At 43.4% G+C, this 25,654-nt stretch overlaps 1 protein-coding gene across 1 annotated transcript in view; it reads right to left on the bottom strand.

Moving 5' to 3' along the window:
• Positions 1–24,390, bottom strand: part of col27a1a (collagen, type XXVII, alpha 1a) — a 209,378-nt gene extending 184,988 nt beyond the window's left edge. The window contains exons 1-4 of the mRNA XM_038970195.1: positions 24,371–24,390; positions 18,799–18,869; positions 11,210–12,666; positions 6,062–6,115 (exon numbers count right to left, since the gene is read on the bottom strand). Of these exons, the coding sequence (XP_038826123.1) occupies positions 6,062–6,115; positions 11,210–12,666; positions 18,799–18,869; positions 24,371–24,390 (1,602 nt within the window). The remainder of the gene's footprint in view (positions 1–6,061; positions 6,116–11,209; positions 12,667–18,798; positions 18,870–24,370) is intronic.
• Between the last annotated feature and the right edge of the window lie 1,264 nt (positions 24,391–25,654).

Raw genomic sequence — 25,654 nt, 5'->3', positions numbered from 1 at the left:
AATTGTAGTATCAAAAACGTAAAACGCTCAAACGCTTTGCATGGCTTACTTTAACTGGTCTCATCAGGGTTCAGCACAAATCAATAAAGACGTTAAAAGACTGCATCTCTGATTTCACCAGTCCTGCCAACTGGATGCCCTTGTGCCATGATTAGCCCTATTGGGGACTGCACAAATGTCAGACTTGGAGAAGGAACATGGAGTTGTTTTTAATAGCTTGGAGAATATTACAGTCATGTTCCACATGAGTTGTCCATACCCATTTTAAAAATTGGGATTACAGAGACCTTTAAAACCGTTACAAGTAGATCTTTCACAATTCTGTGACCAAAACAGCCTCAACTCTGAGCTCAGTGGAATACATGCTAAATATCCAAAAGCCTACTTGGTACCCTCTCCAGTTTCAAGCCTATCCTACATGTACATATAGTACAATTGACCCCTGACAAAAATGTAATGGTTTGGTACTGCACTAACTGTGCACACTAAACCGGAGTATACAATTGTCAGGAGGATATTGCACATATACAGATTTTGAACTTATCCAAATTGCACTTACCAGAAGTTGACTGTTACCTGGGCCCAAGCCTGTAAAGGAATTTGTTCAAGCTGTTGATTGATACAGTGCATTCGGAAAGTATTGAGTCACCCACCTGACCAAGACCCTTCTCCCCCGATTGCTCAGTTTGGCCGGGCGACCAGCTCTAGGAAGACTCTTGGTGGTTCCAAACTTCTTCCATTTAAGAATGATGGAGGCCACTGTGTTCTTGGGGACCTTCAATGCTGCAGAAATGTTTTGGTACCCTTCCCCTGATCTGTGCATCGACACAATCCTGTCTCGGAGCTCTACGACCTCATGGCTTGGTTTTTGCTCTGACATGCACTGTCAACTGTGGGACCTTATATAGACAGATGTGTGTTTTTCCAAATCATGTCCAATCAATTGAATTTACCACAGGTGGACTCCAATCAAGTTGTAGAAACCTCTCAAGAATGGCCAATGGAAACAGGATGCAGAGCTCAATTTCCAGTCTCATAGTAAAGGGTCTGAATACCTATGTAGGTTTTTCAGTTTTTTAATTTGTAATAAATTTGCAAAAATGTTGAAAAACCTGTTTTTGCTTTGTCATTATGGGGTATTGTGTGTAGATTGATGTGGGAAAACATATTTCATCCATTTTAGAATAAAGCTGTAACGTAACAAAACGTGGAAAAAGGGAAGGGGTCTAAATATTTTCCCAATGCACTGTACATTTTCTCCCAGACTCGTGGATATACATTTTGGAGCGTAGCATATGCAAATGAATACAGTCCACACTCAAAGGCAATTACTCAAATTTGTTTAATTGTGGAGTATAGTCTAGACCAATTTTGTACCAAAGACATCTTAAATCAGTTTTTTTTTATGTTTTTCTGCCATGCGTAATATGTCATATGTATTGTATAATGGCACATGGTTTTTTCGGGCCTATGCATATGCAAATTTTTGAATTAATCCTCACCTTAGAAAGCGCTGTCCATTTCGTTGTGTTTGAAACAACATCCACAATGACCATGTTTTGCACTCAGTTTCAACCTGCTGTTGAACTTCTTTCTTCAAACTGATCATCGCAGTGAGGTGAGTTTTAAAAGCAGCATACTGTTTTGATGATGTCCCGTGTAGCTCAGTTGGTAGAGCATGGCGCTTGCAACGCCAGGGTTGTGGGTTCGATTCCCACGGGGGGCCAGTACAAAAAAGTATGAATGTATGTACTTGTAAGTCGCTCTGGATAAGAGCGTCTGCTAAATGACTTAAATGTAAATGTAATGATGTGTTTGATGTGATTTAAGATTGCATTTTCATTGATGTCAGAGTGGTTAGAGGAACAATAGAGCCCTGAGTACCAGGCCATTAGGGCCTGATTGTCATTAGCAAATTGGGTACGAACAAAACAAAGAGTGCATAAGAGAAGATTACTGTGACTCAACAGTCACGTGAAATTTTACTGCGATCATGGCACATGACTGCCGGAGTGATGGTCATATGGTCACTGCAACAGCTCTAGTAGTATTCTACTATGGTATTTCAGAGTGTCGTTGACTAACCTAGAAATTAACAACAACTATCTAAAGTGAGGAATGCTAAACCTGCAGTGTAAAATTGGGTTACCGATTGATTATTTCAGCAATCAACAACAAGAGCTTATCTTTCAAATGGAAACCATTCCTCCATCTGGCCTGAGGGTGGTGTTGAGTGTGTTCTGCAGTATGCACATGTGGCGAGCGGCGAGAGACTGGAAAGGCATTTGTTTTAGGGGGGAGTTAAGAGGCAGCTTTTATATGTGCAGGTGCGAAACGTAAGCCCACAGAGGCAGCCTTACTGTGCTTCAGAGCCCTGTATAAAACTCTTTATATTTCTCCCTGTGAGGGTCATGTCTTCTGCACAATATTAACAGAGCTGTGTGTGTGGTGCATACGTGTCTGCCTGCATAGATGTGAGCAGGTGATTGTGCACGAGCGTGAGCAATGTGGTGAGGAATTCACTGTATAGGATTTCTGTGGATGCCTGTTTTGTTTGAAGCGCAATGTCAACCAGCAAGGGAGAGAGTGGTCAGACAGCAGTGTTTGAGGGGAACATATAAATTAGCTTAAGCCTGCCCGCTCCCTTCCTCTCTCCTCTGTGGTGCCTGGTGTAGATCAGTGTTGGCTGTCTGTGTATATCCCCGTTTCTCTCTCTGAACCACACTTCAGCCACCCTTGGCCTCGATAAGGTGCACCTTGTCTATATGAGATGGATTACAGGTGGCAGTTTTGCTACATGCTGAATGTATCTGGCTGAAACTGACGTGCCCTGCTACCACAGACAAGGTGAGAGGGCTGGTGGGGTTAAAATGCCCTTAATTAGATGCAGACAAAGAGGACTTTCTGCTATGGAAGTAAGAGGTGTTTCCCTCACGTCTCTCTCTCACAGACACACAAAGAGTTACCTAACACACAGATGCACACACACTGTATACACTATGGCTGTCTGTGTCTTGATCACAACAGTAAAATGCATGATACTGTAAGCTGGATCAGCAAGCATTTTGCCACTGTCCTTTGCGTTTGCTAGCTCACAGTCAGATGCGCTGAGGAAGTTTGACTGACTTTAGAAAATCTAATTGTCCAACCTTTCCGCTTGTCGTTGTGGTGACTCGTTGACAGCAAAATTCGAGCTACGTCACCCGTACGTTTGTAAATAAAGACACTCGCAAAATATAGGCAAAAAAGGCGCCGCTAGCTATCTAAAGCTAAGGTAGGGATTGTCGTTACGAATTAGACTAACTATTAACTAACTTAATTAATTATTAATTAACTAACTAACTAAAAGAAAGTGTTCCACTAACACAGAAGAACAAAAGAGATGGAGTTCACAAATATACTTGAACAAGATGGAAATTACAGTGAGTGTTAACGTTTGATAACAACCTACCTTAGCTAGCTAGAATACACGTTTAGCACATAACATGTTTCCACTGCACAAGCGCCAAAGTTCATATAGCTAGCTAGCTACCGTTAAGAAATTATACATTATCTTGTCATTTAGAGGTAACGTTAGTTTAAGTCAAGTTAACTTCTCTAGGATAGGGGGCAGCATTTTCACGTTTGGATGAAAAGCGTGCCCAGCGTAAACTGCCTCCTACTCAGTCCCAGATGCTAATATATGCATATTCTTATTAGTATTGGATAGAAAACACTCTGAAGTTTCTAAAACTGTTTGAATCATGTCTGTGACTATAACAGAACTTATTTGGCAGGCAAAACCCCGAGGACAAACCATTCAGATTTTTTTTTTTTTTTTTGAGGTCACTCTTTTCAATGTGTTTTCATTGGGAATCCAGATTTCTAAGGGACCTTCCTGCAGTTCCTATCGCTTCCACTGGATGTCAACAGTCTTTAGAAATTGGTTGAGGGTTTTCCTTCGAGAAATGAAGAAGTAGCCATGTTCAGAATGAGGCTCCAGTGAAGTGTACTGTTTGTTAGAGGCGCGTGACCAGAAAGCATGCTACACATTTTTCCCTCAGGTATTGAACACAGATCATCCCGTCTTCAATTTTATTGATTATTTACGTTAAAAAAATACCTAAAGTTGTATTACAAAAGTAGTCTGAAATGTTTGGACAAAGCTTACAGGTAACTTTTGAGATATTTTGTAGTCACGTTGTGCAAGTTGGAACCGGTGTTTTTCTGGATCAAACGCGCCAAATAAATGGACATTTTGGATATATATATCGACGGAATTAATCGAACAAAAGGACCATTTGTGATGTTTATGGGACATATTGGAGTGCCAACAGAAGAAGCTCATCAAAGGCATGAATTATATCTTTATTTCTGCGTTTTGTGTCGCGCCGGGAGGGTTGAAATATGATGGTCTGTGATTGTTAGCTGGGGTGCTATCCTCAGATAATAACATTGTTTGCTTTCGCCGTAAAGCATTTTTGAAATCTGACACGTTGGCTGGATTCACAACAAGTGTAGCTTTAATTTGGTATATTGAATGTGTGATTTCATGAAAGTTTAATTTTTATAGTAATTTATTTGAATTTGGTGCTCTGCATTTTCACTGGATGTTGGCCAGAAAGGACGCTACCGTCCCACATATCCCAGAGAGGTTAATTCCCTGGCGAGCTGACTTGAAAATGTAGCTAGCAACTGTCACCCAGTTAGCCCAGAACACTGAACAGATTGCAGATTGTGGCTTTCTCTGGGACGGACATGCTCACATTCCTAATATGCCAAATTTATTTTTTCTGTAGGAGAATTGTCAAAACCTTGACAGACCTCGATGTAGAAAAGAAAGGAACACTGTGCCACTTCACTGTATCACAAAATGTGAGTACTCATCTTTTGATAGGACTGACACTGTTGTTATAGTGCTGTGCAAAGTTGATATGATGTTCATAAACATATTACGTTTTTATTATGTGTATTTTACACATTGACATTTATGGGACTTGCGAGAGACGCAAAATGAATCAGAGGAGAGACAAGCAGCTGTCTCCACAGTGGCTGAGGTGAGTGTGACCTGTATATATATATAGCTAGTTCTGGATGCCCCAATTAAGTGATTGTGTTTTTGTTAAGGTCAAAAATGCTTTACGGCGAAAGCCAACAATGCTATGCCCATCTACAAGTGATGTGGCCCACTGGTAGACTGGCATTATACATCATTGTATGTTATTACCAAAGTCAACTAGTATTTCTCCCGGTTTCTCTCTGTCTCTATTTCAATCTCTCTCTCGTTGTCTGTCTTTATTCATCTCTCTTTTTATACCCCCACCCCTTCTCTCTTTCTGCACCCCCATCTCATCTCACTCGCGAGAGCAGAGTGTATCCTTGATATGAGAACAGAAGGTCTCTGATGTGTCCCGTGGGTAGATTGGCATTATACATCATTGTATGTTATCCAAAACAGTTAAATACGTTGTTATTACCACAGGATTAACTAGTCTCTCTCTCTATCTCTACCACCTCTGTGTTTAGAGGTTTTGTTAGGCATCCTGTCAGATAGGGAGTCTTTTCAAAGGTCTCTTTATGTGAGTTTTCCTGTTTATGCCTGGGGGTTCGAGGTCAACGCTCTCAGCCCTACACTTATTAGGGTCAATCTGACTGCAATGCATACGAAGGGTGGGGTGGTGTGTCTGAGTAGCAGAGCCCCTTTTACCTCCTTGGGGTGGTGATTAGTGTGTGTTTGTTTGGACCTCTGATGCAGTGGCAGCAACCGTCATAACAGACCACGTTAAACAGCAGACACGAATGCACACAGTAAGCCAAGGAATATTGATTTGATTTGATTAGTCAACATATCTTATTTGCTTATATGACCAGTTCCATCACTATACCCACAGAACTCTATTTCAGAGCAGAGATCTGAGATCTGGTATTTCTATGTTAGGTTAGCAGGCCTGGGGATGGAGGGGGGAGAGGGGAAGAGAGATAGAGGGGATGTATAAGGAGAGAGGTGAAACAGCTTGGCTAACAGACAATCAAACAAACAAACAAACAACACTGGGGACAGGGAGATGAAATAGAGGCTTACCTGAGGACCACTCTTCCCTGGTGTGCCTAACTTCCCTGGTGGTCCTGGAGGGCCCTGGAAGGTGGGAGAAAAAGCACACACACATTGTTTTGTTTTGTTTTAATGGAACACCTACTCATTCAAAGGTTTTTCTTCATTTTTACATTGTAGAATAATAGTGATGACATCAAAACTATGAAAAAACACATGGAATCATGTAGCAACCAAAACGTTTTTCAAAGTAGCCACCCTTTGCCTTGATGACAGCTTTGCACACTCTTGGCATTCTCTCAACCAGCTTCATGCGGAATGCTTTTCCAACTGTCTTGAAGGAGTTTACACATATGCTGAGCACTTGTTGGCCCCCACACCATCACACCTCCTCCTCCATGCTTCACTTTGGGAACCACACATACGGAAATTGTTTGTTCACCTACTCTGCGTCTCACAAAAACACGTCAGTTGGAACCAAAAGTCAAAAATTTGGACTCATCAGACCAAAGGACAGATTTCCACCGGTCTAATGTCCATTGCTTGTGTTTCTTGGCCCAAGCAAGTCTCGTCTTCTTATTGGTGTCCTTTTAGTAGTGGTTTCTTTGCAGCAAATCGACCATGAAGGCCTGATTCACGCAGTCTCCTCTGAACAGTTGATGTTGAGATGTGTCTGTTACTTGAACTCTGTGAAGCATTTATTTGGGCTGCGATCTGAGGTGCAGTTAACTCTAATGAATTTATCCTCCTCATCAGAGGTAACTCTGGGTCTTCCTTTCCTGTGTCGGTCCTCATGAGAGCCAGTTTCTTCATAGTGCATTATTGTTTTTGCGACTTGAAATTTCTTGGAATTGTCCGGATTGACTGACCATCATGTCTTAAAGTAATGATGGACTGATGTTTCTCTTTGCTTATTTGAGCTGTTCTAACCATAATATGGACATAATATAATAGGGCTATCTTCGGTGTACCACCCCTACCTTGTCACAACTGATTGGCTCAAATGCATTAAGGAATGAAATTCCACAAATTAACTTTTAACAAGGCACACTTGTTAATTGAAAAGCGTTCCAGCTGACTACCTGTCAAGAGGTGAGTGCAGCTGGTGCATCGAAGTCAGGCGCAGGAGAGCAGAGATGAGTGGACAAAGCACTTTACTAAGGCAATCAATTGCACAGAACGCAACTGCGTCACAAAACAAATGCCCAACGAACCAGTGAGGCAGCACAAAGTACAAAAACACAAGTACAAAGTACAGGCTGCCACAAAGCACGGGTAATAAAATAAACCCGGCGCAAACCAGCCGGAAGCGTGCCAACCTCAACAATAAACAATCCCACACAAAGATATGGGGGGAACAGAGGGTTAAATACACAACAAATAATGAGGGAAATGGAAACCAGGTGTGTAGGAAAACAAGACAAAACAAATGGAAAATGAAAAGTGGATCGACGATGGCTAGAAGACCGTTGACGCTGACCGCCGAACGCCGCCCGAACAAGGAGAGGAAACGACTTCGGTGGAAGTCGTGACATACACTGTATTTCTGATCAATTTGATGTTATTTTAATGGACAACAAATGTGCTTTTCTTTCAAAAGCAAGGACATCTCTAAGTGACCCCAAACTTTTGAATGGTAGTGTATGTAAAACATCGGACAGACACCCATCCGGTGCATTCGGAAAATATTCAGACCTCTGGACTTTTTCCACATTTTGTTATGTTACAACCTTATTCAAAAATGTATTAAATAAACACCATACACCATAATGACAAAGCGAAAATCATTATTTAATTTTTTTCCAAAAAACTGACGTTATTTACATAAGTATTTCATATACTTTGCTATGAGACTTGAATTTCAGCTCAGGTGCATCCTGTTTCCATTGATCATCCTTGAGATGTTTCTACAACTTGATTGGAGTCCACATGTGATAAATTCAATTGATTGGACATGATTTGGAAAGGCACACACCTGTCTATATAAGGTCCCACAGTTGACATTGCATGTCAAGAGCAAAAACCAAGAGAGGACGTCGAAATAATTGTCCGTAGTGCTCCGAGACAGGATTGTGTCGAGGCACAGATCTGGGAAAGTGTCTGCAGCATTGAAAATGTCTGCAGCATTGAAGGTCCCCAAGAACACAGTGGCCTACATCATTCTTGAATGGAAGATGTTTAGAACCACCAAGACTCTTCCAAGAGCTGGCCGCCCGGCCAAACTGAGCAATCGGGGGAGAAGGGCCTTGATCAGGTGGGTGACCAAGAACCCGATGGTCACTCTGAAAGAGCTCTACTCTTTGGAGATGGGAGAACCTTCCAGAAGGACAACCATCTGTGCAGCACTCCACCAACCAGGCCTTTATGGTAGAGTGGCCAGACGGAAGCCACTCCTCAGTAAAAGGCACATCACAGCCCGCTTGGACGGCCCCAGGGAGACTCTCAGACCATGAGAAACAAGATTGTCTGGTCTGATGATACCAAGATTGAACACTGTGGCCTGAATGCAAAGCGTCACATCTGATGGAAAACCTGGCACCATCCCTGCGATGAAGCATGGTGGTGGCAGCATCATGCTGTGGGAATGCTTTTCAGCGGGAGACTAGTCAGGTTCGAGGCAAAGATGAACGTAGCAAAGTACAGAGACATCCTTGATGAAAACCTGCTCGAGTGCTCAGGACCTCAGACTGGGGCGAAGGTTCACATTCCAACAAGACAACGACCCTAAGCACACAGCCAAGACAACGCAGGAGTGGCTTAGGGACAAGTCTCTGAATGTCCTTGAGTGTCCCAACCAGGGCCCGGACTTGAGCCCGATCAAAAATCTCTGGAAAGACCTGAAAATAGCTGTGCAGTGACACCCCCCGTCCAACCTGACAGAGCTTGAGAGGATCTGCAGAGAAGAATGTGAGAAACTCCCCAAATACAGGTGTACCAAGCTTGTAGCGTCATACCCAAGAAGACTCGAGACTATAATCGCTGCCAAAGGTGCGTCAACCCAGTAGAGTAAAAGGTCTGAATCCTTATGTAAATGTGATATTTTAAGTTTTTTCTTTTTAATCAATTTGCAAACATTTCTAAAAACCTGTTTTTGCTTTGTCATTATGGGGTATTGTGTGTAGATTGAGGGGGGGGGAAACAATTTAATACATTTTAGAACAAGGCTGCAATGTAACAAATGTGTATATGGTCAAGGGGTTTAAATACTTTCCGAAGGCACTGTACGTACTCACTGAGTCATTTTGTTCAATGTGTGTGATCTTATGTTTAGCAGATGTAGTTAAAACATGTGAAATCAGCTCAGTTCTGTATGGGAGAAATTCTGCTTGGGAAATATCCTGTGCCTGTGTTGTTATCATAATGATTAGCAGCGCTAGTTCAAACATCTGGAAACAGACACCGTGGTGTGTATGTGCTAGAGAGATTGAGATGTTTATTAAATCAGTTCTTTTGAGTCAACATTAAACTCAAAAAGGAGCCCATGGAGATGTTTTAAGATTGCTTGCAAGGTATTCAAAAGAATTCGCCATCTGCTTGTAGGTGTTGGAGGAGGATGGCGTTGGGGAAAGCACAGAGACAGAGCTGAGCCCCGACAGATGGTTCATCGCCCCTTGGTACATCTTCTTCCTGGCCTGGTTCATACCGTCCCCTGGTCTTCTCACCAACATCCAGCGCTCCAAGGCGCACCTTCACTCTCTGCCCTGGCACTCCATCTACCTCTGTATATCTATATTTACTGTAGGGTGCCACGTGTGATGGCAGCATCCTGGAAAGACACTCTACCAGCTGGTGTGAGGAGGTACTCCTTGAGGTTGTTGTGCACGTCTATAGCAACTCTGGTTGCCGTCATGTTCCTTGGGTCCAGGAAGCTGGTGTCCTCTTGTACCACCTGCCTTCACTCTCCTGGTCACAGGTCCCCAATGAGTGTGGAGTGGTCAACAGACGTGGGGTGGATGTACCGTGTTGATGACTCTGTTGTCTGTGATGCAAAGGCAGTTGTGGAGGGCCCCGCAGGCCTTCACAATGGTCTCAGCTTTCTCTGGACCAACCTCGTGGGCTCGTCCCAGGATCCTCCATCTTGCAACAAGGAATCCAAAGGAGTGCTCTAAAACTCTACTCTGGCTCCCCCTAGTGGATATACACTACACAAGGCTCCTCTTGCTTGGTAAGCTACTCTGGCTCCCCTAGTGGATATACATTACACAAGGCTCATCTTGCTTGGTAAGCTACTCTGGCTCCCCCTAGTGGATAAACACTACACAAGGCTAATTTTGCTTGGTAAGCTACTCTGGCTCCCCCTAGTGGATAGACACTACTCAAGTCAGACTCAACAATGATGTGGACAAAAGTGCATTCTGCCCCCAAAAATCCAGCTCCGCCTATGCACATGCACTCACGTCGATCGACGGAGTGAACCTTGCAGTGACCTTTAGCCTGCAAGCTTGCCCCACTACCCCAAAGCTAAACCCTAGCAGCGTTTCACTTCAAACAAGGACACTGACATGCTTTGTACTCTGTACGTCCCAATAGATATACATTTGATGTTGTTGTGTTTTGAAAAGCAGAAGAGGACAGTAAAGACAAACAAACTGAGAAAAAGGAGAGACATTTGAATCAAGAAACTTTGTGAACCACATCCATAATGGTCTCTCTCCATCACCATCTCTGTCTCTCTTTTGTCTTCAGTCATCCTCCTTTCTCCCCCCACCCCCACTTTCCACTGTAGACATCTGGTCATATATACACTGAAGGTTCTCTGATCACAGACCCAGCCCTCCTGTCCTCCTCCCCCTCTCCACTGAAAAGGGGGGGAACTTTCTCTACCTGGGCTGGCAGAGCTTTGATGAGGCTGTGTTTCCCCCATATTCCCTCAGCGGAACGTCACTGAGCCTCGATTGTTCACAGTGAGGCGGGTTGAAGAGATAGAGGTCTGTAATCAGACTGGAATAGAGTCTGGGAGAGAGTGTAAGAGGGGACGGGGGTAGGATGGGGAAGAGAGGGCTCACATATGCTCCACTTTCACCAATCCAGTTTAATAACTCAACCTGCCACACACTTCCACCTCGCACATACTCACTCACGCACACATGAAAACACCTATGTACACTGCCTTTGTGCGCTAAATACAATCTCTTATGCATCCCCAGTCGGTAGGAAAGAGTATTAAGAGGCTCTTACCGCAAGGCCTGGTTCACCCTTTCGCCCTTGGGGTCCTGGCAATAGTAGAGAAAAATGGGTCGGCTCCACATCGTACGTCTGCCACCAGCCCGTGGTGGGGAGGTTAAAGGGTGCATAGGTGGGTTTGGTGGGCCGTTGGGTGACAGGTGCATTGGTGGCTTTGGATAGCTTTGGATTGGCAGGTGCATTGGTGGCTTTGAATTGGCGAGTGGCTGTGACTTTAGGCGGGGCTATTGTCTTTTTGGCTGCTGTAGGCTGTGGTTTCTGTGGTAGTTTCTTTGGCCCGGGGCTGACTGCCCCCTGGGCTAGAAGGGCAGAGTCTGGCTTCTTCTTGGTAGGCTTGGCCGCAGCAGTGACAGAGGGTTTCTGCTTTGCCTCCAGCCCCAAGGTGGTCTTCTTGGGGCTGCTGCGAGAGGTGGGGTTGGCTAGGATGGGCTTGGGAGGGGTGGGCTTGAAATTGGCAGGCTTAACAGGGGTGGGCTTGACATTGACGGGCTTGATATGGGTGGGCTTGGGGGATTTCTGAGTGATGGTGTAGGTTTTGGGGGAGGAGGGAGGGGCAACTCCATTCCTGAGTGGTGCTGTAATGGTCTCGCTCTGAGCCTTGGTCGGGAAGGCTAGCCCAGGCCGTGTTGTGAGTAGCATCACAGTACCAGGCAGGGGAGAAGGAGTGGTCCTAGGGGTGGGCTTTAGCAGGATGGCCGGCACCACATACCTAACAGCAGAGGCAGCCGCAGTGGCGCTCCTTGCTAGGTTCATGACCATGGGCTTCCTGTTCAGCTCGGAGGGAGCTGGCGGAGCCAGGCTGGCCGTGATGTTGGGGTCTCGGGTTAAGAGGGGAAGGAGGGGCGCTATATTTGGCCTGTAGGTGTCACCCTCCCTGCACTGTTTCTTAATGTACCTGCAGTAGTTGTGAGCTGCCTGGGAGGAGGGGATCAGGTCAAACTGGCAAATGGCACCCTCGAACTGCACCGAGCCCTGGCCCATCTTCCCGAGCAGGAAGGAGCTCTCAGGGTCCAGGCCTTCTCTGTCGCCCGAAGTCAAGTCTGCGTGAACGCTCTGCTTCCCACAGGCAGAGTACAGAGTAACCCTCTGGTCACGGATGTCCAGAGCCAGGTGGTGCCACTGGCCATCGTGGAGGTCGTAGTGGAGTGGGACGGCGCTATTGGGCCCTGTGTGGAGGACAAGCTGCCCCGGGGCCAGCTGCAGGCCCAGCAGGAGCCGGCGGCGGCCGGTGAGCACGGTGAAGAGGAAGGCGTTGTTGACACGGTGGGAACGCACACTCAGAAGCAGCGCCAGGTTGGGCCAGTAGGACGGTGGTATGACTGAGCGGGCAGGGGCCTCCACACGTGCCTGCTGGGTGAGGATGACTCCCGATCGGAACGGAATGATCCCCGGACGGATGGAGCTTGATGTCTTCTCTCCCTTGAGCCCCAGCCTCTGGAGGATGTCCACATCTGCAAGAGAGCAGGACAGGTGTATGATTAGAGTGGCCACGCACACGCACACACAGACTGAAGGAAGAATGGCACTGGGAGTAACCGTTTTACGGGCTGCTGACCAGTTATACTATTTTGTGTTTTTTTGCGCTGATTTGAACTGTTTTTGTACATAATGTTTCCGCCATCGTTTCCTATGACCGAAAAGATCTTCTGGACATCAGAACAGTGATCACTAACCTTGATTTGGAGGAAGAATTCTACTTCAATAACTCAGCTGCGCAGAACATACTGCTGACCTGAGACCAGGCCCTAATCCAAGACACCCGGAAGAGGAAAAGCAATATATATATAGAGGCCGACTTGGGGGCACCCTGATGAAACTAAATGCCTCTACCCTCTGTTCTATTGGCGAATGTACAATCACTGGAGAACAAACTAGACTGGCTCTGTTTGAGACTATCTTATAAATGGGACCGTAATACCCTATGCTTCACGGAGTAGTGGCTGTACGAGGACATGGTTAATATAAATCAAGCTGTTTTTCTATGCATCGACTAGACAGAATGGCAGCGTCTCATCAACTAATGGGCGGGAGTATGAGTCTCTTTGTGAACAACAGCTGGTGCGCAATCTCTAATATTAAGGAAATCTCAATAGTAGACCATACTATTTACCAAGAGTTTTCATCTATATTTTTCGTAGCTGTCTACTTACCACCACAAACCAATGCTGCACTATGACTGCACTCAACAAACTAAACTCAGCAAAAAAAGAAACCCTGATTTCCTGCAAGACAGGAATGTCAGAGTTCTGCCATGGCCAGCGAAGAGCCCGGATCTCAATCCCATTGAGCACGTCTGGGACCTGTTGGATCGGAGGGTGAGGGCTAGGGCCATTCCCCTCAGAAATGTCCGGGAACTTGTAGGTGCCTTGGTGGAAGGGTGGGGTAACATCTCACAGCAAGAACTGGCAAATTTGGCACAGTCCATGAGGAGGAGATGCACTGCAGGTATTAATGCAGCTGGTGGCCACACCAGATACGGACTGTTTCTTTTGATTTTGACCCCCCCTTTGTTCAGGGACACATTATTCCATTTCTGTTAGTCACATGTCTGTGGAACTTGTTCAGTTTATGTCTCAGTTGTGTAAATATTTGTATGAACGTAACAAGATTCAACATGTTAAGTTTACTGAAAATAAATGCAGTTGACAGTGAGAGGACGTTTCTTTTTTTGCTGAGTTTATATATATATCAGAACATTAACCGTGTGTAAGTAGATACGTGTGTAGGTAGATGTCGAAAGATAGATACAAATGATTTGTTGCAAGTTGGGGAGGGGGGGGTTCACACCTAGCTCAGCTATTACACAATTCTTTAGTAAAGGTTGAATAGTCTATTGTTCAGCTAATAGCCCATCCTGCTACGCTTGTGAAAAACAAATAATAATACTTTTCCCCCTTTCCATATGTTAAAGATTCCAATTGATAAAGTGTTTTTAGCCACAATCGGCACCAACCCCAATTAAAACATTTGGGCACAGTCGATAGCATGCGCGACTTCAGGCTAGAATGTTGAGGGTTCGAAACCTGCTCCCTGCATTACATTATTATGCCGGTCTCAGAGCAAATAGCCTAGATTGTTACTCCCATCTCATTCCTCGCTCTCTTCCACACGTCTTTCAGCATGCTTGTGGGCGTGCTGGCAGGATGTACTGTTTTTTTATTCTGTATATATGAATTACAAATCAGCCTTTACTTAAATCATGTTTCTGGTCTATTGCATAGTTACAACGTGTAATCATTGATGTCCCAGGAGCAGAAGTGGTAAACACTGTTGTGTTTAAGTGTATAATTGTAATACATACATGCAGACACAGCATCATTCAAATAATGGAGTTTGATACACCAGGTTTTGGATATATGACTGGAAAAAAACTTGCTAAATAGCGATTTTCGAAAATTAACTTTATGACAAAAAAATATGCACAATCGTTTGTCTCTACATTAACTACCATATTCCTCTCAATTGTACATTTTTGCTTGACTCGTTATGACGTTATACACTGCTCAAAAAAATAAAGGGAACACTTAAACAACACAATGTAACTCCAAGTCAATCACACTTCTGTGAAATCAAACTGTCCACTTAGGAAGCAACACTGATTGACAATAAATTTCACATGCTGTTGTGCAAATGGAATAGACAAAAGGTGGAAATTATAGGCAATTAGCAAGACACCCCCAATAAAGGAGTGGTTCTGCAGGTGGTGACCACAGACCACTTCTCAGTTCCTATGCTTCCTGGCTGATGTTTTGGTCACTTTTGAATGCTGGCGGTGCTCTCACTCTAGTGGTAGCATGAGACGGAGTCTACAACCCACACAAGTGGCTCAGGTAGTGCAGCTCATCCAGGATGGCACATCAATGCAAGCTGTGGCAAGAAGGTTTGCTGTGTCTGTCAGCGTAGTGTCCAGAGCATGGAGGCGCTACCAGGAGACAGGCCAGTACATCAGGAGACGTGGAGGAGGCCGTAGGAGGGCATATTCGCCAGTGGCGAATTTGCCAATCTTGGTGTTCTCTGGCAAATGCCAAACGTCCTGCACGGTGTTGGGCTGTAAGCACAACCCCCACCTGTGGACGTCGGGCCCTCATACCACCCTCATGGAGTCTGTTTCTGACCGTTTGAACAGACACATGCACATTTGTGGCCTGCTGGAGGTCATTTTGCAGGGCTCTGGCAGTGCTCCTCCTTGCACAAAGGCGGAGGTAGCGGTCCTGCTGCTGGGTAGTTGCCCTCCTACGGCCTCCTCCACGTCTCCTGATGTACTGGCCTGTCTCCTGGTAGCGCCTCCATGCTCTGGACACTACTTATCACCACTGTTTAATTCTCAAGAAACACAATTTGTTAAGTTTTGAACTTTTTTGTACATTTTCAAATGTAAAACTGCTTTTTAAACGTGTACATGGACTTGCTCCACAACAAGTCAAGTGACTACTACTACTTTACTATCTATATGGTCACACACTAGGGGAGCAATTAATGGAAACTGTAGAGTTCCAGTGTGTAGAACAGCTTTTGCCCAATCTGCATTTTTACCACTGGAGCCAACTTCCTGAAAACTTAAAAATGTGTAGCTAATGTCAGTGCTTTTACACAGTGGTTGAAAAAGTACCCAATTGTCATACTTGAGTAAAAGTATAGATACTTTTAATAGAAAGTTACTCAAAAGTAAAATACTACTTGAGTAAAAGTCTAGAAATATTTGGTTCTAAATATACTTAAGTATCAAAAGTAAATGTAATTGCTAAAATATACTTAAGTATCAAAAGTAAAAGTATAAATAATTTCAAATTCCTTCTATAAAGCAAAGTGCCAGTGGCACCAATTTTTTGTTTTAAATGTATGGCTAGCCAGGGGCAGGCTCCAACACTCAGACATAATTTACAAACTAGGCATGTGTTTAGTGAGTCTGCCAGATCAGAGGCAGTAGGGATGACCAGGGATGTTCTCTTCATAAGTGTGTGAATTAGACCATTTCCTGTCCTGCTAAGCATTCAAAATGTAACTAGCACTTTTGGGTGTCAGGTAAAATGTATGGAGTAAAAATTATATTATTTTCTTTAGGAACGTAGTGAAGTATAAATAGTAAAGTAATGTACAGATACCCCAAAAAATTACTTAAGTATAAACACTTTAAAGTAATACTTAAGTACTTTACACCACTGCTTTTACACCAAAAGTTAAAACAGTGGTTAAAAGAACAGCAGGTTTATAGCCACTTATGAATTTTTTTTGTTGCTGTTTGTTTTTGTTACTGTTTTTTTACTATTTGTTTTTACAACTCATAGGTCCAATAACAATGTGTCCGATAATTATTATGTGCAATGTCTTGACTTCTGTGTGGAAACTTATCTGTATGTCCTGACCTCTGTTTTTTGTACTATTCTTTTCTTTTCTTTTAAATATGTTTGATATCTGTATGTAGTCTGCTCGTAAATGTTTTTTTAGTTTATATGTTCACCTGCCTGGGGACTGCAGATGGAAATTAGCTGTTGGCTAAACCTAGTACAACACATTTTATCAAGTGTACTGAGACTTATGTTTTGTTGTATATTGCGCCTGTTCAAATAAACGTAAAAATAATGATAATAATAATATGTTCAACGGGAAAAATCAGCCCCCGCTCGCAACCGCCCAGCAAGTGGGCCCTGGAATACACCATGGGGACTGCAGGCGATGGGACTGCCACCGACTGCTTTGGGTTGATTGGTGTGTCTCTGCTCTAAGACAGAAACATGCACTCCATAGGGAATTGGGAGCCAGAGACGCAGCCATACAGTTTGTGTTTAGCACCTGGTTGGTGTTCACAGCCTTTCTGGTATCCCTGCCAAACTCCATAGGGCCCGACTCCAATTTAGGAAATGTACACTTTTCCTACGCACGCCTTTCCTGCGCCCTTCTCAGTAGTTAGTATTCAGACTTACCTTATGCAGGTGCGTAACGGGCTTTGCAGGCTTGGTGTGCGCGCTCAATACATTTAATTAAACCGCTGAAAACCCTCCCACTTACTGGCCAACAGATTTTCTCATGGGGTTTTCAGTAAATGTATCTTAAGCCATCCCTTTAAAAACGGTGTACCTTTAACTCCAATTTTGTCGACAAACTAGAATACATAAAAAAACAGGTTCAGAATATAGGGATCAACAAAAGAAAGCCAACTAAATATGTGCATATTCATCTCCGATTGAACACTAACTGGTAGATTAAAAAAATACTCTGATTTTGTAGATTACTTAGGCACATTTTGGGGTAAGGAAAGTATGTATTATTCATTTAAAAAACAGGTTTGGAGAGCCTACAGTGGTTTGATTCATCCGGAAAGTTGCCATAATCAAGTTCAATCCATTAAATATTGGAAGGTGGAAAAAAGTGTACAATAAAGGGTTGAACAATAGCCCTATAAATCTACATTAATCCTCACTAATCATGGAACTGTCCAGTCGTCGTGAACCGTGCACTAAGGTCCATGTTTAACCTGCTACGTTTGGTTCCATAATGATTCAAATAGGCTACATGTCCCAAATTTTTGCACACTACAGTGAGAGTTCTAAATGTATGTGGGTATTACTGACGGTGGCTCCCAATAGTGGCTAATATTTAACATGATACCAAATGTAAAATATAACGGAGAAAAGAGCATAAACAGGTTCAGCCCTACAGAATCCTATAGCTTGCGTCTCCAAATGTCATCCACGCAAATGATGAGGGCACACAATTAATAGTGGTACAGTTATTTATAGACTACTTAACTGTAGAAAGGGGGCCTCAATACATGATTTTCCATTTCCTTCCATATGACTGGTTTCACAATCATCTCTAGGGATCCTTCTCAATCCCCTTCTCCAAATGAATTACTAATATACCTAGCTCTTATTGATTTATAAATTACAGTGCATGGAGCATGCTGTTATTTCTATCAGAAAAAATAAAGTAGATGCTTTTTCCACTTTTTCCGCATGTTCACACGACCTTATTCGCCGTCTCCTCGCACATAAAGGTAATGGAATTAAGTCAAGGTCTGAATACGACATATCTGTAGACACACTTCCACCACACCTTCTGTTCATAGATCTCCACCCAGAACAAATAGCGGGTGAATAGCAGGCAATTCTCACACTTAAGTTCAAGGTCCTAATACGCATAGAGAAAAGTACAGAAGAAGGGAATTATGTTCCATTTGTGCGCCTTTAACTCGGGTCGGAATTGGCCCCTATGGCCTATGCCTCTTCGCTTCTAGTTCAATTCCACATAATGGATGAGTTCAGGGCCTCATTACTCCAAAATAGTTTTTTTTTTTAAATGTTAATTTGAACCAGAGCAGTTATTGCAATTCTGTGTCAATTGTGTTCATTTGTGTCTTTGGAAAGCCGCAAACAAGAGCCATCGCACCTTAATGAGCCGTTTGAGCTCTACACACATTGCCATGGAAACATCCAAATCCCATACAGCATGTTTACAGGCTTGTGCTATGAGCACAATATAACTCCAATCCAATCTGTTGTACTGCTTTTCCGCTATTAAACAGGCACTGTGAAACCAGGGTGGAAAAGAAAATAAATTAATGCCAGAAGGAAGTCATGTCTTACCTTCAGAGTGTACTTGTGCAAGTCCCAGATAACAAGTACAATATAAAACTGTACAGAGCAATAGGACTCTCCTGTGAGGAAGAAAGGAGAGGCTGGTTAGAAACACTCTACAGCAAGTAATGTTACAGCTAGGTTGGCTCACTAAACAACTTATAAAACTTAAGGCCCAAAATGCATTTTTTATTATATTGAAAAACGTACCTTTCACGAGACACTATACTTCACTTTATATCATTGTAGTTGATCATGACATGAGAAAGACTTATGAGTGTTGCTGCATTATGGTAACGTCAGGTGAAATAAAAAGCTTAAATCTGGGTCAGAACATACCCCCAAAACAACAACCCAATCACAGTTGGTCATTTAATAACTCTCTCCATCATAATTATCATCATCATAAAGAATTGCAATAAAGTTCTCTGCAGAACTATTTCACGTTAAAGGTAGCTAAGTCTCTAACACCCAGCAGCAGCAACATCCACTGAACATGTCCATCTCACCACACTACAGGGATCGTGTTCACTGGGCCACGCAATGGAAAACCTTCAAAAACGTTTAGCAATGGAAAGCTACAATAAGCATTTCTTAATAGGTCCAGGTAGTCCCTCCCTGTTTCAGTCTGTTTTCTATTTCAGTTTGGTGTCCCAAGAGGGGTGAGGTGAGTGAATGACAGGTGGACTAGTAACTCCAGAAGGCGAGGTCAGTATAGGTGCATCAAAGCTGGGCCCGAGAGACTGAAAAACAGCTTCCATCTCAAGGCCATCAGACTGTTAAACAGCCATCACTAACACAGAGAGGCTGCTGCCTACATACAAACTCGAAATCATTGGCCACCTTAATAAATGGATCACTAGTCACTTTAATAATGGCACTTTAATAATGTTTACATATCTTACATTACTCATCTCATATGTATATACTGTATTTTATCTATTGCATCTTGCCTATGCCGCTCTGTCATCGCTCATCCATATATTTATATGTACATATTCTTATTCCATCCCTTTAGATTTGTGTGTATAAGGTAGTTGTTGTGGAACTGTTAGATTACTTGTTAGATATTACTGCATGGTTGGAACTAGAAGCACCAAGCATTTCGCTACACTCACATTAACATCTGATAACCATGTGTATGAGACCAATAACATGTGATTTGATTTAGGTGAATAGGGGATCCTGTAACAGGAGGAAAGGAGCTGTCACTGTTTGGTTATTACCATCGGAAGACATCGAGAGACACTGGAGGAAATGTCTTAAGCAGCTGTGGGTGTGTGGGGGTTAGCAGGCAGATAGACAGAGACTCAACCCCCCCCCCCCCCCCCCCCCCCCCTTCCCCAGTCTGAACACAGTCATTCTGCTTTAGCAAATAACAACCCGGAGAACCAGAGAATGCTCTGAAACCACTGTCTGACCTCACAGTAAGTAACGCAGCGGAGTGCCATCATCACCAACCCGACACCACTCTAAACAGCTGGTTGTGGTCTCAGAGGTCTGGGAGTGTGTGTGTGTGTGTGTCACGACAAGCAGCTGGTTGTGGTCTCAGATTGTCTCTTATCAGCTGGGCAGGGAGCCGCTGGAAGTGAGTCTCATTCTGTCAGTCGGTTTTCATGTATGTGAACCAGACGTAATGTTGAGTCAACTAAGTTTGCTTGAAATTAACAGTATTTTTACAGTTGCACTGTTTTTACCGACTAAAGTCTACCTACTGGGCTGGCAAAATCTGTATCCTAAAGATGGTTTGGTTCGAGGAGATACTGATGCTTGTATGACGGGCTCTGTGGCAGGTCTGGACTATGTGGGTTTGCTGGGCAATCGGATTCTATTCGTTTGGAAACAACACTGTTTGGAAACAACACTCAACATAGTTGAGTAGGAAGGCCTGCCCTCTCGAAGACCTCTCCATCCTGGTTGACAACTCCTCAGTGTCACCCTCCCAGAGTGAAAAGAACCTTGGCGTGACCCTGGACAACAGCCTGTCGTGACCCGCTCCTGCAGGTTCATTCTCTACAACATCGGTAGAGTACAACCCTACCTCACACAGGGAGTAGTGCAGGTCCTAATCCAGGCACTTGTCCTCTCCCGTCTGGACTACTGAAACTCGCTGTTGGTTGGGCTCCCCACTTGTTTCATCAAACCCCTGCAACTTATCCAGAACGCTGCAGCCCGCGAGGTTTTCAACCTTCCCAAGTTCTCTCATGACACTCCACTGGCTTCCAGTCGAAGCTCGCTTCCACTACAAGACCATGGTGCTTACCGACGGAACAGCAAGAGACACTGCCCCTCCCTACCTACAGGCTATGCACAAACCCTACACCCCAACCTGAGCACTCCGTTCTGCCACCTCAGGTCTCTTGGCCCTCCCACCCTGTCCCAACGGTGGAACCAGCTTCCGAAAACATCTGAAACTCGACCTGTTCAAACAGTATCTTAAATAATCCTCGTCATCACCCTCCCCCCAGCTCTTGACACTACTTATAGCTACGATATTGAGGAAAACATTTCTCTACTGTATATGCCTGTGATATGTGGTTGTCCTACCTAGCTATCTTAAGATGAATGTACTAACTGTAAGTTGCTCTGGATAAGTGTGGCGCTAAATGACTAAAATGTCAAATGTAAATTCTTTGGCATACTTGTTTTGATTTTGCCTTTTTTTTTTTTATCAGGTAAGTCATTGAGAACAAGTTCTCTTTTACAATAACAACACAACAAACTCTCTACATCTTCCCTTATGTAAGAGATGCACAAATCCAATCAGTGGGGGGCACAATCGGGAAATGGTCTATTATTTATTGCCCCCTTTGACATCCTTGAGTCATGCCAAAGCGCCCAACTGTTCAGATGTTGACACCTCAATGATGCCTGGAGCTTCTGAGTGACCATTACAATCAATATACCAGGCAGCCTGTCTGACTTAAAAATGGCATTATACTAAAGCTCTGTTTCTCATTTTGTAGTCAGTGTGTAGGGCTCCTCTTCCTCTACTTTTCTGCATGCCTTCAACCTTAGTGGTTCCACTGACCTCTGTCCCTATCCTCACACTCTCAGTCCTTTATTACCTCCACCATCTATCTCTGTCCTCTCTTTGTCTCTTTTTTCCCAATCTGTATTTCTCTCTTTCTATATGTATTTCTCTCTCTGTCAGAGCGCTATCCATCTGGTCTCAACACATATACACATTTGATTGAACTTTGAGAATATCCTGATTTATTTTTTTTGCCAATATTGTTAGCTAAATAGGTTACGCTGTTTATTGTCATCAGTTGAACAACAAAGCCACTGTAGACACCAGTGAAACAAGGTGGTGTAGTTTCATTATACATTTATTCATATTGTTATGATATATCACTTTGAAAACCTAGCTGTTTATTTTGAAGAGTAGATAGCCTAACAGTGACTAGCTGTGGACACCAATTGTGTCAGGACATGAATTGAGGCACTGGACATTCCTTGATCTACTTCCTGGCTCTTCCCTTCCTTCTGCCTCCTTTTATTGATTAACAGACTCGTTCATTCATTGGGGGTAATACGATTTTGGGATATTCCTTTCATATACGAAATGGTAGGCTATTTGATAGTGAAAGTCATCTGATAAAATATGAATAGTATGACCTATGAAAAAAATGAAAGCCTATTTAGCCTCCTTTATGGAAAATGAAAAGTTGACAAACAAACAACACGAAAGAGACTGATAACAACCAGTTGCTTGTTTGGAGACGGATAATGGTCTGACGAAAACCAAAAACAGATGGAACTCAAAAGTTGACAAATCACTTCACAGAATCTCCCTCTTCGATAAGACTGAGCGATAGCTGTTCACACAACTCACCCGCCGAATCCAGCTGGTTTAAGTGTGGAGTGCGGTCATTATCCGGGTCCGTCGTTAGTACTTCATTATGCAGTGTGATTTGTTAAAATAGTTACCCAAAAAAACGACGAAAAGTCGCTGGAATGGTCAACACTTCAGAGGCTTCGGCTAAGTGAAAACGAATGTCACATTGCCTTCTAAATACCGCCACTTTTAGACGAAAGACGTTCGATTTCAGTCGCCGGGTGAATTTAATAGGCTTAATTGTACGCGCACTTTGCGCTGAGACAGCTTTGACGAGAGCGCTGTGCATTCCAAAGATAACATAGCAAATGTATTTTAGGTTATTTTTCAAATTAATAATAAACCTACAGTAGGCATATAGTAGCATAGGCTTCTTCTCACTGTCGCCCTCAACGGTATTCTCCTAAAAACCCTTGCTTGACTGCATATTCGACCTAAATTAGCCTATTGTAACATCATATTCGAAAAGGTTACAAAGTAGATCCTGTTCCAACTGAATCAGTAACTTTCTCTGGAGCTTAATACAAACAGCTTCAGGATATTTCAGACTCTAGGCAACTGTAAACCTGCCACAAATGAACATCGTTTGTGACAGGCTGCTGGACCATTGCCAGCCGGCAGGTAGGATACATACCAAAAAGGTTGGGCCAGTAAACGAAACGTCGCTAGTTCGAACCTCCGAGCCGAGTAGGTTACAAATCAGTCGATCTGCCCAAGGCATCTATTCCTAAATGCTCTGGATAAGAGCGTCTGCCAAATGACCAGGTGAAAGTGGAGGAGACAGGTTAAATAAGTATTTTTAATCCTTGAGACATGGATTGTGTATGTGTGCCATTCAGAGTGTGAATAGGCACGACAAAATATTGAAGTGCCTTTGTACGGGGTATGGTAGTAGGTGGGTTTGAGTGGGTCAAGAACTGCAATGTTGCTGGGTTTTTCACACTCAACAGGTTCCTGTGTGTATCAAGAATGGTCCACAACCCAAAGGACATTCAGACAATTTAAACCAGCATCCCTATGGAACGCTTTCGACACCTTGTCCCGAAATCATTTAGGCTGTTCTGAGGGCAAAGGGGGGTGCAACTCAATATTAGGAAGGTGTTCTTAATGTTCTGTACACTCAGTGTATGCAGGCTAGGATAACTGAACATCTGCATTCAAAATCACATCGTAACTATCAGTCAGGTCCACTTCAATTAGGCTGCATATGCAAGTGTGTGAGTGACTCCATCACTTTCATATCAACTTCTGATCCCCATCACAGAAAACCATCCAGTATAGAAATACTTACTTTGTGTCGAGATGAGAGGTTCTGCAATCTCTCCTTCGGATCCCTAGATTCATTTGTATTCATTTGTCCTGGCAGTCAAAAACCGGATCTGTTAATCACAGCGTGACTCCTTTGCAAGGGAACAGAAAGCACCGGTTGTCCTCTAACACATTTGAGAAGCTTGCAATACAGTTCCAAGGGAAAGCTCTTCTGTTGATTTTCCTATCAAGACCAACATAAATGACTGTGGTCAGCCAGAGAGCAGTTTGACAGGAACCTTTCCAGGGTGACTTTCTTCCGATATTCCCCGTGGTTCATTCATTTATGCCGATCCGTAATGAGGGACGTTGAATCAGAAAGAAAACGTTTAGTTCTTGAGGAGGTTACGGAGTCAGGAGCGGAGGTTACGGAGTCAGGAGCGGAGGACTCATCCTTTTCCTTTTTAAACAGCCTCTCTGTGGGTGACCGACCGTAAGGCACCGCAGCACATGGTGTCGGGTTACAAACCCAGCGGTTGCGCTGGGCAACTACACGAGGCCTCCAGGGGGTGGCCACACGGACCCGCTTAATCGGGAAACTGTCCTGTTAAAATGACCATTGAAATAATCCACGGCCGTATGTGAGAAGGTGCGTATATTCATTATCTACAATGTTATGAAAATAGGCTCGACGGGATCTTTATGCACTAGAACGTTTATTTAACAGGTTTAATTGAATTCATGTACCATGTCTAACAGATGATCATTACTTATGATGAGGGCCTGGAGCATAGATATTTCCTGCATTAGCCTGTGACTCTTAATTAACTTGTTTCACAAAACCTCCCAGCACTCTAGTTTTCACAGATGTTGCAGCAAACTTGGAAGGTGTGTCTTACAAGTCACCCTTGTATAAACAGGAGCAAGAACCTTTGAGATAGACGTGATTACTTAAAGCTGCAATTTGTAACTTTTTGAGTGACCCCACTAAATTAAAATATAAAACTCTGTCATTCTCATTGAAAGCAAGTCTAAGAAGCGGTATATCTGTTCTATGTATGCTATTTATGTGCTTCCTGGTCTTAAGTTTCATTTTTGCATCTTTTACTTTCGGTTTTGTACATGAGCTTCAAACAGCTGAAAATACAACATTTTTGGTTATGGAAAATATATTTCACAGCTGTTTAGATGGTACAATATCTATCTACACTATACTTGCTTGTTTTGTGACATACATTTAAATTATGTGAACTATTAGCATTTTAGCAACCAGGAAATGGCAGAGAGATTTGTGCATAGTGCATCTTTAATGGACAGTATCTTGGATAAAGAGAAGGCCATTAGGCCTACTTAACAAAGCAAAAAAAAAGTGAATCAAAGGTGTATAAACAAGCATGATTGAGCCATATTGTAGTAGATGTCAATGTGTACATGATAATGGGATGAAGTTTGAAAAGCCATACAGCAGCTGCAATATTTCCCAGCTAGCAATGAGGAATCGGCCCAGAAGCGGCCCTCTTCCGGGGTGCCGGAACTGATTGAATCGGCCCGGAATCATGTGTCGGACTCGGCCCGAAATCAAAAATGAATGATTGCCCAGAATCGGCCCAAGTACATCGGGCCGTTTCCGTCTACCGGCATTCAGCCGACTTTGCCGGCGTCTAACCAGAATCCCACCAGAAGCGGCCCGATGCAAATTTAAATAAATGTATACAAAATTACCCGATTTAGTCATTTTGAATATTACTGTTATACATTTTATACATACAAATTATA

This window comes from Salvelinus namaycush, chromosome 31, assembly GCF_016432855.1.
Source record: "Salvelinus namaycush isolate Seneca chromosome 31, SaNama_1.0, whole genome shotgun sequence".
NCBI lineage: Eukaryota > Metazoa > Chordata > Actinopteri > Salmoniformes > Salmonidae > Salvelinus > Salvelinus namaycush.
The sequence above is the reverse complement of the archived record's forward strand: the minus strand, read 5'-3'. Positions and strand labels throughout refer to the sequence as shown.